General features: G+C 46.8%; 1 protein-coding gene across 1 annotated transcript; it reads left to right on the forward strand.

The window, feature by feature from the left end:
- Nucleotides 1–3,566: 3,566 nt before the first annotated feature.
- Nucleotides 3,567–16,249, forward strand: LOC102540531 (cytochrome P450 2B4-like). The gene is made up of 9 exons (XM_006214994.4): nucleotides 3,567–3,784; nucleotides 5,427–5,589; nucleotides 5,745–5,894; nucleotides 7,856–8,016; nucleotides 9,406–9,582; nucleotides 10,081–10,222; nucleotides 11,489–11,676; nucleotides 12,107–12,248; nucleotides 14,936–16,249. Exons 1-9 carry the CDS (start codon nucleotides 3,614–3,616, stop codon nucleotides 15,124–15,126), a joined length of 1,485 nt encoding a protein of 494 aa, XP_006215056.1. The 5' UTR covers nucleotides 3,567–3,613; the 3' UTR covers nucleotides 15,127–16,249.
- The last annotated feature ends 583 nt before the right edge of the window (nucleotides 16,250–16,832 follow it).

Raw genomic sequence — 16,832 nt, forward strand, 5'->3', positions numbered from 1 at the left:
CTTCAGCCTTTCAGCCTGGCTTAGGTGGCTCCTGACTTTTCCTTCATCCCCCTTACTAGCTCCTTCGGCCTCTCACAAGCTCCCTCAGGCCCTCACCAGCTCCCTCAGTCCTTTCCTGTCTCTCAGTGTGCCTTCATTTCCCCATGTGTCTATGTCTGTCTCTCTGTTCTTCAGTCTCTGGGCTTCCATGTTTTCTTGCCATCTTTCGTTATCTCTTCACCATGCCTGTCCTCTTAAAGCCTCCAGTATCACAGTTTCCTTCTTTGTGCCTCCTAACCCTGCTCCACTTGCCACACTCCAAGGAAGATAATCAAACTACCTTGCACTTTGTACACGTAGACACAGATCAATCAAAATGAACGCTGGCAGAACAACAACCAGGAAGGGAAACCCAGGACTTGATGCCTGAATTTTAACTGTCGCTCTGTGAACTACTATATTTATCGCTGTTTCCTTATCATCTGTCCCTCCTACAGAATGTTAGCTCTGTGAGAGCCAGGGTATTTACCTGTTTTGTTCACTGCTGCATCTCCAGTGCCTAGAATAGGGCTCAATAAATGTAGGTAACCAATAAATGTTTGTTGAATGAATAAGTGAATGCTTACTGTGTCCTTCATGGTCACACTATCACTTTGTCTTGAGTTTCTCACTCTCTTTCTGGGTCTGTCTGTCCCTCTGCCTCCCTCAGCCTCAGTCTCTGAGTCTCTGTCTCTCAGCGATGTATTCACTGAGTACTTACTATGTACCAAGCTGCCCGCATACTGGGTCTCAGTTCCATTCTCACAACCACCCTGTAGGGTAGGTACCCACATTTTCCCAATGAAGAAACCTGAGGCTCAAAGAGGAGCAGACACTTGCCCAAGTGTCGGGCATGACAGATAAATGATGAAGCTGAGGTTTGAGACTCAGTCTGTCTGACTCTAAAAATTAGTGCTTAATTCTGACATGTGAACACTTCCTGGAGTGTGCTCCCTCCACCTTGACCTGGGAGATAGTGATGGGTCCTATAAAAAAAAGGGAAGAAAGAAAGAAAAAAAAGAAAGAAAGAAAAAGAAAGAAAGAAAGAGAGAAAGGAAGGAAGGAAGGAAGGAAGGAAGGAAGAAAGAAAGAAAGAAAGAAAGAAAGAAGAAGAAAGAAAGAAAGAAAGAAGAAAGAAAGAAAGAAAGAAAGAAAGAAAGAAAGAAAGAAGAAAGAAAGAAAGAAAGAAAGAAAGAAAGAAAGAAAGGAAGGAAGAAAGGAAGGAAGGAAGGAAGGAAGGAAGGAAGGAAGGAAGGAAGGAAGGAAGGAAGGAAGGAAGGAAGGAAGAAAGAAAGAAAGAAAGAAAGAAAGAAAGAAAGAAAGGAAGGAAGGAAGGAAGGAAGGAAGGAAGGAAGAAAGAAAGAAAGAAAGAAAAAGAAAGAAAGAAAGAGAGAAAGGAAGGAAGGAAGGAAGGAAGGAAGGAAGGAAGAAAGAAAGAAAGAAAGAAAGAAAGAAAGAAAGAAAGAAAGAAAAAGAAAGAAAGAAAGAAAGAAAGAAAGAAAGAAAGAAAGAAAGAAAGGAAGGAAGGAAGGAAGGAAGGAAGGAAGGAAGGAAGGAAGGAAGGAAGGAAGGAAGAAAGAAAGAAAGAAAGTCAAATGGCCTGGGAGCTGCTGTAAATTCTGAACCCGCTCTTGGTGAGTTACTGACAGCACACATTAGCAATCTAAAGGCCCTGAGAAGTCCTGCAGGAAAAATAAACCACTTTACCTTTGTTTAACCCATTCTCTCCTTTGCTTATTTATCCATAGAACCCTTTCCCCCAGAACTTATATCCTCTTCTGCCTCTCACCCTTTCTATCTGTTTTCCTTTCTGTTTCTCAATGTCTCATCTCTGCATGAAAGAGCTGTCTTTGTTTTTGTTTTTGTTTTGGTTTTGGTTTTTTTTAGTGATAAGATCTATCATGTCTCATTGTTTTATTGATGTTTTTACTCCAGGATCACCAATTAATGTGCATTCATGGTCTATTTTACATGCATTTATTTTATTCTATTCACATTTTTCTTGGAAAGGCAGCACAGTGAAGTGGTTGAAATAACAGGCTCCGGAACTAGATTGTCTGCGTTTGGTGCCTGATTTTACCTCTAGATTGCTATGTGACCTTGGGCAAGGTCTTAACCTCTCTGTGCTTCACTCCCTTCAGCTATAGAGTGTAGGTGATAACACCACCTACCTCAAAGGGTGAGGATTAAGTGGAAAGCACTTCATGTTCCCCCATCAGTGATTTCTGGGCCTGAAAAAAGGACCCAAGTTCAGTACCAGGTTACACAACACAGCAGGAGCCAGGACCAGGGGTCAGGAAAGTCCATGTTGGCATCTCTCCAAGGTCAGGAAAGTATAGGTTCCAACCCTTGGAAAGATCATGAGGTCTTGTTCAATGGAACATACTCAACTGCTGGGGTCAGAGTCCTGGTTCCAGCCAGAGGTTAGCCTAACGTTGCAAGCAAGATGCTGCCACTTCCCTTCCATAAGGGAAAGCCAGGCCCAGGCCACGGCAGGGGGACACAGATCCAGTCATTCACATATTCAGCAAATATGGGCTGAGCTTGCTAGAGGCTGGATGGGGACAGGCTCAGAGGGATGCTGGAGATAGTGGCAAGCCCAGTGGACATAAGTCAAACTGGACCCAGTCTCTGTGCTCCTGGAGCTCAGAGTCTAAAGGGGGAAACAGAGACACTGAGACAGGGAGAGATAGCAGGAGAGATGGTGAGGGCCAGAGAAAAGTCTTGCGCTATGAAGACAGAGCAGGAAGCAGGTCAGAGCGATCCAAATTCCAGAAGACCCAAAATGCTCCACCTGCCAGGTCTCAATCTGTCTCGCCCTGACCCGCTCTGCCTCTGCCTCTGAGTCTCACTGGTTCTGTGTCTCTCCCCGCCTTGTTCTGTTTCTCCCATCACTCCTATATGTGGCTGTCACAGAAGGGAGGGCGAAGGAGGAAGGGGGACAAAAGAGACAGATGCTAAGAGCCTGCAGGTTCTATAAGGACAGGGACTGGTTGATGCACACACACACATTCACATACACACACACCCTCACACACATGAACACACACTACCACCACCACCACAGAAATGCACATACACCTTCAGGTATGAAACCGTATAAGTACAGAGAAGTCTGCACACGTGCAAAAATACACACATCAGCACGTGCAGACTCACATGCAGAAACAAAATGGGTACAGTCAATCAGTGCAAACACTCCTTCACATGTAAGAATTGTGCAAGCACACGTGCATGCAAGCAGGCGTGGACCAGCATGTACAAGCACACACACACAAACACGACCAAAACTAGGGACAGTGCATGCTCTCCCATAGCCACAAAAATAAACACACACACACACACGTGTGGACCTTGGAATGTCTAGCATGTTATCTCTGCCAACACCTAGGGAGAGCAGCAGAGGTAGGGGATGAATAGATCACCTGGCAGCCAGAGCAGGAAGTATGGGTTCCTAGAACCTCTCTGTCAAGTGCACACACCCGGGTGATATCAGAGAAAGAATGAAGTTACACAACTGGGGGGGGAGGCAGGCTCAGAATAAAAGGCTCAGCTCAGAGGCTGCAGTGAGGGGGAAGTCTACCAGACCGGCGCCATGGACCTCAGCGTGCTCCTCCTCCTTGCTCTTTTTGCGGGATTCCTGCTTCTCCTGGCCAGAGGCCACCCAAAGGCCCGTGGCTACCTCCCACCAGGCCCCCGTCCTCTGCCCTTGCTGGGGAACATTCTGCAGATGGACAGAAAAGGCCTGCTTAAATCTTTCCTGAAGGTGAGATGAAGATGGATGGTGTCTGAGGGTGGCCCCCTGACTTCGTACCTGGGATCCCTCCCCTGAAGGCATGAAGTATCCTTCCAGGCTCAGGGGTTGGGTGTGGGAAGGTGGGTGAGCAAGGTGCATGGAGCTGAAGCATGGTGTTTGGTGGTCAGACAGTCAGAGGTGTCCCTGCTCAGTTGGAGGTGTACGGGTCCTGTCCCTGGAACAGGCAAGTGGGCATGAACAAGTGTCTGGATGTGAGCCAGGGGAGTAGAATTTCACATTCCTCTTCCTCCTTCCACCAAGTCCCTGGGTGCCCGCCTGCCAATGGAAGGGAGAGAAAAAGGGCTGATGGCACCAATCAGATAGGTTTCTCCTCTGGCAACAGAAGACAGCAGATACCCTGAAAGATGCAGGTGGAAGGTACCAGAGAGAGACAGGTGTCGGTGCAGGAGCCCTGAAGCAGGAGCAAGCTCAGCATGTTTTGGGGACAACAGGGAGGCTGGATCTGTGTGAGCGAAGGGGGTGCGTGGGAGGAGAAGTCAGAGTGGTTTATTTATTTATTTAAATGGAGGTACTGGGGATTGAACCCATGACCTCATGCATGCTAAGCATGCGCTCTACCACTTGAGCTATACCCTCCCCTCGCTTAAGCCAACTTCTAACTGAAGTTTCACATTTAGGGTAAAAGTACACAAATTGTAAGTGCTCAGCTCAGTGAATTTTCTCAAATGAGCATAGTCACATAGTTGACATACAGATAAGTAACAACACATTCTGTCCCCAGAGACCCTCCTTATGTCCATCCCCTTTCTAGTCACTATCCTCCCACTATTCTCACACCATAGGCTCCTGTTATCTTTTTTTTTGAACTTCATATAAATAGAATGATGACACATGGACTCTTCTGGGTCTGAGTTGTTTTCACTCAACATGATGCCTGTTAGTTTCATTTCTGTTGTGGGGTTAGTGGTAGTTTGTTCTTTTTCATTGCTGTATAGTATTCCACGACATGACTACATGACTATTTATTCTCTACCTATGTTGCTGAGCGTCTGTGAATCTCCTCATTTTTTCTTCTGGTGAACATGTGCACACGTTTTTGTTGGGTGTGTATCTGAGTGAAGTTGCCAAGTCACTGAGTATACCTGTGTCCAGCTTCAGTAAACACTGCCGAGCAGTTTCCCAAGTGGCTGAAAGGATATTACGATTTTTCATATTTCATGATCACTCCCGGAAGGCCATCACTTTCCCTTCATGTTCTCCAAGTGGGTGGGTAATTCAGGGTAGTTCTCTGCGGAAATTGTCAGGAGGCCGCCAGAGGTTGAAGTTGGGTCACAGGAAGGATGATTCTTTAGTTGAGATGCAGGGGGAGATCTGACTAGACTCAACTAATATCACCTGGGCAGGGGTGATATGAGGGCTATGTAACCATCTGGTCTGCTTAAGGCACCAATCGATCATGTGGACAGGGCTGGTTCACGGATTAATCCTTTAGTTGCTGGGTCCTGAGAAGCAGAAAGGCAGTGAGGTGGAAGGTCTTGGGGCAGTGGCTAATTACCAATGTATATGGAAGTGTTTTAATGGCTTAAAATTGGGATGGCCACGGAGGGGCATACTGACAAAAAGCAACCCTGGCCGTGGTTATGCTTGGCAGTTGCAAGAGAAATACGGGGATGTCTTCACGGTGTACCTGGGGCCAAGACCAGTCGTTGTGATATGTGGGACAGATGCCGTGCGGGAGGCCCTGGTGGACCAGGCTGAGGCCTTCTCTGGCCGGGCGCAAATCGCCGTCGTGGATTCAGTCTTCCAAGGATATGGTAAGGGACTCAGAGGCACGAGGAAGGAAAGAGGGAACGGGGAGGGAGGACGGGGATGGGGGTGGGTGAGTCTGGGAAGGAGGCTGAGGGATTGAGAGGGACCCGGAGTCTCCTTCCAACTTCTTCTGCAACTCATGCTTCTCCTCAACCCCCAGGTGTGGTCTTTGCCAATGGGGAACGTTGGAAGGCCCTTCGGCGATTCTCTCTGGCCACCATGAGGGACTTTGGGATGGGAAAGAGGACTGTGGAGGAGCGGATTCAGGAGGAGGCTCAGTTTCTGGTGAAGGAGCTGCAGAACACCCAGGGTGAGCCCCGGGGGCCTGGGCAGGAGAGCAAGACAATGAAACTGTGGGTGCATAGCAACTGAAGGAAAGAGGAGTATACGTGGGCAGAGAAAGAGACGTAGAGAAAAAGCCAGAGCTGGGGGGACCATCGGACTGAGGAGCAGGGAAAGAGAGCGGGGCCGAGAGTTGGATAGAGATGGGTAGGAGAGAAATGCAGGGAGCAGGAAAGATGCAGGGAGTGTAGCCTTAAGAAACAGACTCGCGGTGGGGGAGGCTGTAGCTCAGTGTTAGAGTGTGTAGCTAGCATGCGCAAGGCCCTGGGTTCAATCCCTAGGACCTCCATTAAAAAAATAAATAAACTTAATTACTGCCCCCTCCAAAAAAAAAAAAAAACAGAAAGAAACAGACTCACAGACATAGTAAAAAATCTTATGGTAACTGTGGGAAGGGATAAATTTGGGAGCTTGAGATTTGCAAATGTTAACCACAATATATAAAAGTATATTTAAAAAATTCTTCTATATAGCACAGGGAACTATATTCAATACCTCGTAATAATCTTTAATGCAAAAGAATATAAAAACCAAATATATGTATTTATATGCATGACTGGGACATGATGCTATACACCAGAAATTGACACATTGTAACTGATTATACTTCAATAAAATTTGAAAAAAGAACAACTCAAAGACATAAACTCAGGTATTAATTAGCATGTTGTTACTTGTGTTCAGGGAAACCAACTCATGGTTGATTGCTTCTATTAAAGGCTCAAACAGGACTTATATGAAAAGAAAGTAAAGAGAGAAAAGGGAAAGCTACAGATATCTTGAAGATGATAAACTGAATGTTCCCTTCCTTGAGTGAACTTCTGACAAGCTGGTAGCGAACACGGGGTCAGCGGGGATTTTCTGCTCTTGGGAAGATTGATGGGCACTTCTGGTTGATTTTGGATTCCTCATAAACGTGTGTGTGTGTGTGTGTGTGTGTGTGACATAAGGGAACATGGTCCTTTCTTTAGCGTAGAGGCTGGGAGGGAGAGGCAGAGGCAGTCACAGGGAGCGACAGTGGAATAGGGACAGAAGGACTGAGAAGAAAGGAGGAGACAGAGTGATTCAGATGGAGAGAAGAAAGGGACAGAGATGAGGAACCAAGACAAAGAGGGAAAGAGTGGAAGAGACTCTGAGAGGCAGAAAGAAATAATGGCAGATTTTATGTGGAGCATTTAATCCATTTACATTTTTTTCTCTTTTTTATTGAAGTCTTGTTGATTTACAATGTTGTGTTAGTTTCTGGTGTATAGCGCAGTGATTCAGTTATTCATATATATATGATCTCTTTCATATTAAGAATAGATAAACAAGTTCCTGCTGTATAGCACAAAGAACTATATTCAATATCTTATAATAACCTCTAATAAAAAAGAATCTGTAAAAGAGAAAAAAAAAAGAAACAATGGCAGAGAGAAGAGGCACAGAAAATTGGAGACAGACAGGCTCATGAAAGGGTCTGCAGGGGCACAAGAGAAGGTGGACGGGTGAGACCCATGGAGAGAGGCTGCACCAACCCGACGTTCTTGGCTCACAGCCCATCCTCCCTCCAACTGGGGCAGGCCTGGCAAAAATAGACGTCAACCAACAAGTGCAGAATGATTCCCTGGGGACCAGAGAGCTCCTGAGGTGGACAAAGGAGATGACAGATAAGGGGCAGGGAGAGCAGATTTTTTCATTTGCACACACAGTTGATCGAACACCTGCTTTGTGCCTTCTAAACACATCTGAGGTGAGACTTAAATATTACGTGAAGTGCTTAGAATGGGGCTTGGCACATCACATGGGCTAGTGACTGTTAGCTGTTATTATTCTTGTTTTCTTTGTCATTACTGAGTGGTGGAGGAGAGTCACACAGAGATGGGGCAGCAGTCAAATGCTTCCAGGCATCTGAGCCCGTGTCCTGTGACCCCCACCTCCTTCTTCTAGGAGCCCTCAAGGACCCCACCTTCTTCTTCCAATGCGCCACCTCCAACATTATTTGCTCCATCGTCTTTGGAGAACGCTTCGACTACAGAGATCCCGAGTTCCTGAAGATGCTGGGCTTGATCTTTCAGTCCTTTTCACTCATCAGCTCCTTGTCCAGTCAGGTCCGGGAGAGGGAGGGTGGGAAAGGGGTGGACATCCAGGCAGGGGAAAGAGGGTGATCTGCTTTGGGGGAGCAGAAATGCAGCTTTGAGCTGAAGGAGGGGCAAAGACAGCAGAGAGAGACAGGGACACGGAGACCTGGAGGGAAGGAGAGACGGGGGAAACAGGAACTGACAGACCAAGAGGAAGAAAAGGGAACGATGGAGGAGGCAGAAATAGGGAATCAGAGAGAGAGAGACACTAAATCAGACTTTCAGGCTCTCTACTTTTCTGGTCTACTCTTCTGCCCCTGATTCCTCTGAATCTTCACCTCTGTCTATGGCAAAGTCCCTTACTTGAAGAAATTCAAGGATACATTTAAAATAAGGAACCACATTTCTTCATTTTCCCCATTCCCCTTCCATCTTTCTGTTTTTAAGAAAAATGTCTCCCAGATTACAAAGTAATATGCTCCTCTTTTAAAACAAAATAATAAAATTTCTCTTTCTCAACTAATCGGGAAATACCCCTATTGTATATTAAGTTAAAGAATTAAACTATAGAACAGTATGCCTGGCTACTGTGCTTAACCAGGACTGTGTGTCAGATTCACACATAGGATTGTCACAAATACAAATGCCCATGACCTCCTACTGGAAAGTCTGCTCTGGAAAATCTGGAATGGGATCCAGGCTGAGTATTTGCTACAAGCCCAACAGGTGGTTTCAATTTTCTCCTCCCACAGAGAACCGTGGAGAGAGAAGTCTGAAAAGAGTTCCCCAGACAGTTAACAATGGTTATTTCTAGAAAGATTAAGAAGGAATTTTACATCGTACTCTATACGTTTCTGCATTTTTTTGCAATTGTTTGTGGCACGTTAGGTATTACACTTCTCATCAGGCAAAGCAAGAGACATACGCTCCAAAATAGATAACTAAGTCCTAAGTAGTCGGCAGCTTCGTCTTGTACAAGCATCACGTTATCAGTGTCTGACCAAGCAAGGGGGATGTGAGAGGTGGAAAGAGTCAGAGAGGTTTGAGCAAAACAGATAAACCGGCTGAGGTAGAAGCCCAGAGGGAGGATGGGAAGGAAACACATGGAGAAAAGGAGAGGTGGAAAGGAGAGAGACAGAGAGAGGCGGGGCAGAGGCCAACAAAAAGACATGAGGATGGGGCAGAAAGATGCAGAAAGAGGAAATGTGAGAATAACAAATCAAAGGAGACATAAAATCAATGAGTGAGGGACTCCAATACAGAGACAGAGAGAGAGAGATGGAGAGACAAAGACAGAGGGAGACAGAGATCTCTTTTGGAGGTACTAGGGCAGGGGTAGGGTGGGGGCGGCAGGCTGCCCCTCCCTGTGACGGGCGAGCTCAGCCCTAGGAGGCCCTCACAGCTCCTTCGTTCCCGCAGCTGTTCGAGCTCTACTCCAGCATCTTGAAGCACTTTCCTGGCACACACAGGCATATCTACAATAACCTGCAGGAAATCAAAGAGTTCATCGGCCGCAATGTGCAGAAGCACCGTGAAACCCTGGACCCCAGGGCCCCCCGGGACTTAATCGACACCTACCTGCTCCGCATGGACAAAGTGGGGTTTGGGAGAGGGCAGTGGGAGGGGGGAGGAGGGAGGAAAAGATGTAGGGTGAGAAGAAGGGAGGGGAAGGGAGTAGAAGAGTGAGGAAAAGGGGAAGGGATGATCAGAGGGTGGAGATGGGAGGGGGAGTCAGAAGGGAACAGAGCGGGAGAGGAAAGGAGGGAGAGGCTAGGGAGGAGCGAGAGAGTTACAGGAAATACAGGACAAGGGGGCAAAATACAGGTGAAAAGACCTGCAGAGGCAGAAAGAGGCTGGGAGAGGAAGGGAGACAGAAACACCAAAGAGATGAGGAGGTGGGTTGCAGTGGAGTAAGACAGAGCAGAGAGAGACTAAGACAGAGACGGAGCCCCATGGCTGGACACACGCAGCATAGGGAGAACGAAAATGGGCCAGATGGGGTGAGACCCGGAAACAGGAGGAGGGACCCCAAGAGACGTGTGAGCGGCAGGGCTCCAGCCTCCCCTGATGTGAACCCCACTTTTCTGGATCCAGGAGAAGTCCAACCCCAAAAGTGAGTTCCATGAGAAGAACCTCATCAACAATTCTCTGTCACTCTTCTTTGCTGGCACTGAGACCACCAGCACCACTCTCCGCTACGGATTCCTGCTCATGCTCAAATACCCCCACGTCACAGGTCAGTGGGCTGGGGACAGCCACTTAAGGGAGGGGTCTTCTGATCCTTTTTGAGGCTGCAGAAATGGGGCTGGGGTCTTCTGTGAGTGAGAGAGGCAGTGTTCACTTCTTACACCAAGAGCACTGCAGGCTTTGAATGACCCCCAACTAAGCCAGCCCTGTTGGTGGATGGATGAATGGAGAATCTGACAATCTGTCTTCACACTGTTTCTCCCATCACTTAAAGATCTACTGACCCATCCATCCACCTGCCCATTCAACAGTCTGTTCATTCATTCTTTAACCTGTATCTCCAGATTCTTTCATCTGCGATTCATCTAAGGACATGTGCTTCCTTTCTTTATTGGGGTTGGTTGATCCATTTGTTGATCCTTTGAAACAGTTCTTCATTGAATGAACTATTTGTCGTTGATTCATTGGCTCATTTATTCATTCATGCATCCATCTGTTTTTCTAAAGCTAGGTTACATACCTTAATCCTTCCATCAGTCAGTCTTTCAGTTCCCCATCCATCTATCCTTTCATTTATTTATTTAATAATTCACTCATTTATTCATCTACCATTCAATCCACCCATCTATTTATTCCTTTTTTACCTATTTTTAAAATTTATTCTTTCATCATTAATTTAGCCATCCAACCATTCATGTGATTTATTGGTTAATCAGGTTCATTTATTTATTTGTCTATGGGCCATTTATTAATTAATGATTCATTAATTAATCTTTGATTGATAAGTAAGTAATACATCCATTCATTAACGTTCTTCCATTCATCAGTCTTTCCATTTGTGAATTAATCCACTGAGCGATTGGCTGATTGATGTATTGATTTATTTATCCAGTTGTTCCTGGGTTAATTTATTGATCTGTTTTCCTTTTATATTCCTGAGGACCTAGCTCAATGCTTCATCTGTAATACACACACAATAAATATTAGCTCATTTTCTACTCATCTTAGAGGAGGAGATTTGACAGATTCATAGACTTGAGTTTTTAATCTGAAATTCTATGCAAAATTGTGGTGCGTGTGTGTGTGTGTGTGTGTGTACCTGTGCGTGTTGGGAGAGAATCCGTAACATTCACCAAACTTCAGTGGGTGAGAGTTCTTGTAGCTTTCTCCCCCCACCCCAAGCTGGTTATTCTGGGGGCTGGCAATGATCTAACCCTCTCCTACAGGGTTTTTCCTGGTTCACTGGCCCATAGAAATGAGTGTCCTTACTGAAATGCTTCTTTAAATGAGGTTCACTCGTCCCACTCCTCTGCAGAGAGAATCCAGAAGGAGATTGACCAGGTGATTGGCTCATATCGCCCACCAGCCCTTGAGGATAGAGCCAAAATGCCATACACTGACGCAGTCATCCACGAGATTCAGAGATTCGGAGACCTCATCCCCATTGGCGTTCCCCACATGGTCACCAAAGACACTCACTTCCGAGGCTACATCCTCCCCAAGGTACATCATCCCACTGGGCTCCTGCATCTCCTTTGTGTGGGCATCCTGGGATCTTGATCTCCAGACTTGACCTTTTGTTTTTTTTTGGTTTTATCACTCTCATTTCTCTTTTTCTCTTTTTCCCTTTCTTTCTTTCTTTCTTTCTTTCTTTCTTTCTTTCTTTCTTTCTTTCTTTCTTTCTTTCTTTCTTTCTTTCTTTCTTTCTTCCTTCCTTCCTTCCTTCCTTCCTTCCTTCCTTCCTTCCTTCCTTTCCTTCTTCTTTCCTTCCATTCCTTCTTCCTTCCTTCCTTCCTTCCTTCCTTCCTTTTCTTCTTCTTTCCTTCCATTCCTTCTTCCTTCCTTCCTTCCTTCCTTCCTTCTTTCCTTCCTTCCTTGGAGGTGGTGTGGGGAATGAATGGTAATATCTTTTAATCTTGTGACTCTCCCTCAGGGCACAGAAGTATATCCCATCCTGAGCTCTGCTCTTCATGACCCCCGTTACTTTGAAAAACCAAATGCCTTCAACCCTGACCATTTTCTGGATGCCAACGGGGCACTGAAGAAAAATGACGCTTTTATGCCCTTCTCCCTAGGTAAGCTGGATCTGCATTCCAGAGGGCAAGTGCCATCCCCTCCTTGAGACTATCAAGGAGAGTTCTTTGTTTATTGAGCAATTAGTATGCGCCAGTTGCTTTCCCTGCATTAACTCATCTCATTTTCACTACAGCCTTAGGAGGGGCTTGAGAAGTGAGATCTTATCTCCAAGGCACATCCTAGTAAGCTGGACCTTGGGCAATTATGTTTAACCTCTTTACACATTGGTGTAAAATATCTCTTGCTTCAGAGGGGACTGAAGATAACACATCAGACAAGTCACATCAAGACATAGTTCCCGCCCCAGGAAATTTACAGTCCAACAGGGGAGATGGGCATTAATCATATGGTCACTAAATAGTATCTAATTAAATGAATTAAAGCCTGCAATGTACTTAGAACTGCTGGGCACAAAGTAAGTGTTCATCGGGGCAACTATTATTATAATTAATCACAATTGTGATGAGTGCTCTAAAGGGGACTTTGGGAACACAAAGTAGGAAGGACTGACTACTCTGGGTGGGTGGGTGAGGAAAAGCTTACCTGAAGCACTGGCTTCTAAGCTAAGACATCATGGGTGACCATCAGTCAGCCACTGGAGGCTTCCATCAGCAGGAAGAGCAGCAGCAGAGGCTGAAGGTGAAGACAGCATGGTCCATCTGGAAAACTAGAGCTCAGGGAGACATGGGTGTGGATTACAGAAGGGGATAAGGGTGAACTGCTTAGCTGCGCAGGATCTTGAAAACTGGGGGGAGTCTGGATTTGTCCTGTAGGCACTGGGGAGGCAGGGAGGGTCTTGACATGCTCTGACTTGTCTCTATTCCCATTCTCTATTCTTTGGCCCTACCCAGAAAAAATCCCAATGCCCAGGGTCCTCATCCTTTGGGAGAAAAGTGGGACCTTATTTTAGCATCAAATCCCTAGTCTTGAATTACACCAGTGACTTCAGAGACCCAGGGCCCCTGGCTCTGCCTAGTGCAATGGCCACCTCCCTCATTTCATATTAAGTGAGAGTTAGGGGTCATGTTGGGTGGTGAGGTAAGGGTCAGTTTCTCCATTCAATAGTCCTGTCCTAACTTTAGAGAGAAGCAGAGATGTGGCAAATAAAGACAGAGACAAACTGAGAAGGATAGAGTGAGTGAGAAACAGAGAGAGAGAGAGCCAAAGAGAGACAGAGGGAGAGAGAGACAGGAGAGACAGTGGCAGAAAGAGACAGAGAATGAATGTACCCTAATAGAGGGAGATGGAGGAAGAGGAGGAGGAGAGAGAGGAAGAAGAGGGAGAGAAACAGAGAGAGGAAAAGAAGAGTTGCCTAAGCAGAGAAGGAGAAACACTGAAGGAGAGAAAAAGGAACAGTAGAGGGAGATGAAAAATAAGAGAGAACTGCAGACAAAATCATATCCAAATAGACAGAGACAGAGAGTTAAACAAGACTGAAAGCAGAAAAAAAGAGGAGAAACAGAGCCTGACAGGAAGTAAAGACAGAGAAAAAGACTGAGGCAGATGGCCTGGGGCAGAAAGACAGAGCCAGCCAAAAGGTGTCAAAAGAGCCAAAGGGCATCCAACTGGACCGCCCCAGGGATGGGGAGTGTGGGGTGGGAGGGAGGGAGCTGGAGTCAGGCTTCCCAGGGAAGAGCTGGGTTGCAGAACCAGTTACAGGAGAAGAACCAGCTTGTGGCCCTGTATTTCTAAGTTCACGTGCCCCCACTTTTGGATATGCCAAAGAGATGTGGACCCTTCCCCGGACACCTGCACTCAGGTACAATGTCTAACGAATTGGAAGGCTTAGGAAATGTCTGGAAATGCATCCTTGAAATGACCTTCCCAAGGTTGTCGGCTTGCAGATTAAGAACCATGAAAACAAGGGAGGGGTTCTCAGTGTTCCTGTCTGTTTTTCTGGCTCCCCTTGTCCTCATTTCTCTTCAAGCCAGTGGTTTATAACTATTGAGGAGAAGGGGGTGGTTCTCATACCTCTGAGAATCTGATGGAAGCCAGAGACGCCCATTCCCATGTGCATCAGTCCTATTCACAGTTTTATGTACAATTTGGCTCTTTCCAGAACTCTTGGGGCCATGACTCTCAGGCTGAGATAAGAAGAAAACCCAGAGATGCACAAACATAGACAGTCCAGATACACACCTCGCACACACATGCCCCACCACACACACTGAGAAACATACATGAGGTACTAACTACATGTATAGGACCCTTAGTCTGGGCCAGGTATTGTTCTAAGAATTTTAACAAACATTCACTTCTTTAACCTCAAAATAGCCCTACAAGATAGGTACCATTCTTCCCATATGAGATATGAGGGACATTAAAAATGTTAAGTCAGACGTATGCGCACAGCTACATGTGGACGCAGACACAGACACACACACACACACACATACCCAAACAGAAGTGGTTCCTCATGTTCTGTGGGGCCACTGAATGCTTTGGAAATCTAAACTGTACCTGCAAACTCTGTCCTGGAAAAATGCGCAAGGTGTACCCACCCAGCGATTTGCACCTGCTTTCAGAGGGTTTGGGAACGCTCCAAGAGTCTACCATGAACTGCAGGTTAAGGGCCAATCCCATGCGAATCTAGGGCAATGGACACAGGTGTCCGGGCTTTGGGATGCAACAGGGCAAAGAATGTGCATCCGCCCCCTGTCAACACTGCAAACTTCTGTGCCCACAGGGAAGCGCATCTGTCTTGGCGAAGGCATCGCCCGCGCCGAGTTATTCCTCTTTTTCACCACCATCCTCCAGAACTTCTCCGTGGCCAGCCCCATGGTCCCTGAGGACATCGACCTCACACCCAAGGAGAGTGGTGTGGGCACAGTGCCCCCGACGTACGAGATACGCTTCCTGCCCCTCCAAAGGGGCTGAGGGAAGGGGGTCCAACCCTTTCAGGGTCATGTGTGTCCCCACCTCTGCAGAGAATGGCCCTTTGACTCGCTCCCTGTCTTCCTGCCTCTGAGAGACCAGCTGTAAGCCAGCATCCTCCCACTCCTTGGGTGCCACCTCCCGGGGAGAGCCCCATCTGCAGTCTCACCCCCTCTCATCCTGCTGCAGCTCTTCTAAGGTATCAGAGAAGTTTTCCTTTCCGCTGTTAATAGAATCCAAGAAGTGGTGACAATAAAGAAACTGGCACTAAAGGGGGAAACTTAGCTCAGGGTCTCTCTGTAGTTCTGCCTCTCAGGTCACTGCTCACCCTGAGTGACTTCTCTCTTCCTCAGAACAGTGAGATCTTCCATTTATTAACTCCTTATGCACCATGATCTGTGCATACACAATCTCACTTGAGTCCTCCTTCCAGCAGCTCCAGGTGGTGGGCACAATGATCATGCCCATCATACAGATGGATAAACAGAGGCCAGACAATGGCATCAGTTGTCCAAGGACATGTGGCTAGTGAATAGAGAAGCAAGATTCACACCCTGTGTCCCTGGCTCTTGACTTCAAATTCTTCACACGGCTCCTTTCTGCCCTTGACATACAGTTTAAAATCAAGTTGACATTCACATCAAGTAACTAACCATTTTAAAGTGTATAATTTAGTGGTATTTAGTTCATTCGCAATGTTGAGCACTCACCATCGCTAGTGCCAAACATTTTCATGACTTCAGAAGAAAACCCTGTCCCCATCAGTCCTCATTCCCCATTCTCCTTTTTGCTCCATCCCTGGCAACACCCATCTGCTCTCAGTCCTTCTGGATTTGCCTGTTCTGCATATTTCATACAAACAGATCATGAAATGTGTGCTCTTTAGTGTCTGACTTCTTTCTCTTAGTGTGATGTTTTTGAGGTACATCCATGTTGGGGACCATGGTTATACACAGCGGAGTCCTCTCTCATCCTCATCTTCCTGCATCTCCCCACCTTTTCCCTCTATGATGGACCCCTAGGCCCACTGCCCCCTGAGCTGTGCAGCTCTACATTGGGACCTTGGATTCCCCGATACTCCCTTTCATAACCCCTGAGACTCAAATAAACACCCAAAGCCTGACATCCCTGGGCCAGGTGGTGATCCATGCCTTTTTACGTGGGACCCATTTATTACCAGGTCACTGGTGATCTTTTCAGAAGGTGAGAACAGCTCCTTCACCTCAATGCCTGTTCCTTGAAGGAAAACTTGTCTTGTTTATCACTCTGCTCTCAGCACCTGGAGCAGTGTGTGGTATGTGACAGGTGTTCAAAATATTTGCCAAGGAGTGAATGAATGAATGAGTCAGAAAACCCCCAAACCTAGGCAACATGGAGTTAGGACTCCCCATCAGACCACATCTCTTTTGTATATCTCAGTCTGCACAGACGCCCAGATAAATCCCCACTCTCCATGAGCTCAGGATGCCTCGATCCTGCCGGCCAGCTCATCCCAGCCCCTCCTGACGCAATGTTACTCTCTGTCAAAACTGGCTGAAAGCCACCCTTGCAATGCAGTCAGCCCAAACCCAGCCTCCGCATATTTCTCCAGCTGACACCACCTCCCTTCCTGGCGGGACATGCTCCCTGCTTAAGGGCTGTGACCACTAAGATATCTCCAGCCAGTCAGGGGTCCGTGGGACGTTGGCTAAATTTCCTGACCTCTGCAA

This window comes from Vicugna pacos, chromosome 9 (genome assembly GCF_048564905.1).
Source record: "Vicugna pacos chromosome 9, VicPac4, whole genome shotgun sequence".
NCBI lineage: Eukaryota > Metazoa > Chordata > Mammalia > Artiodactyla > Camelidae > Vicugna > Vicugna pacos.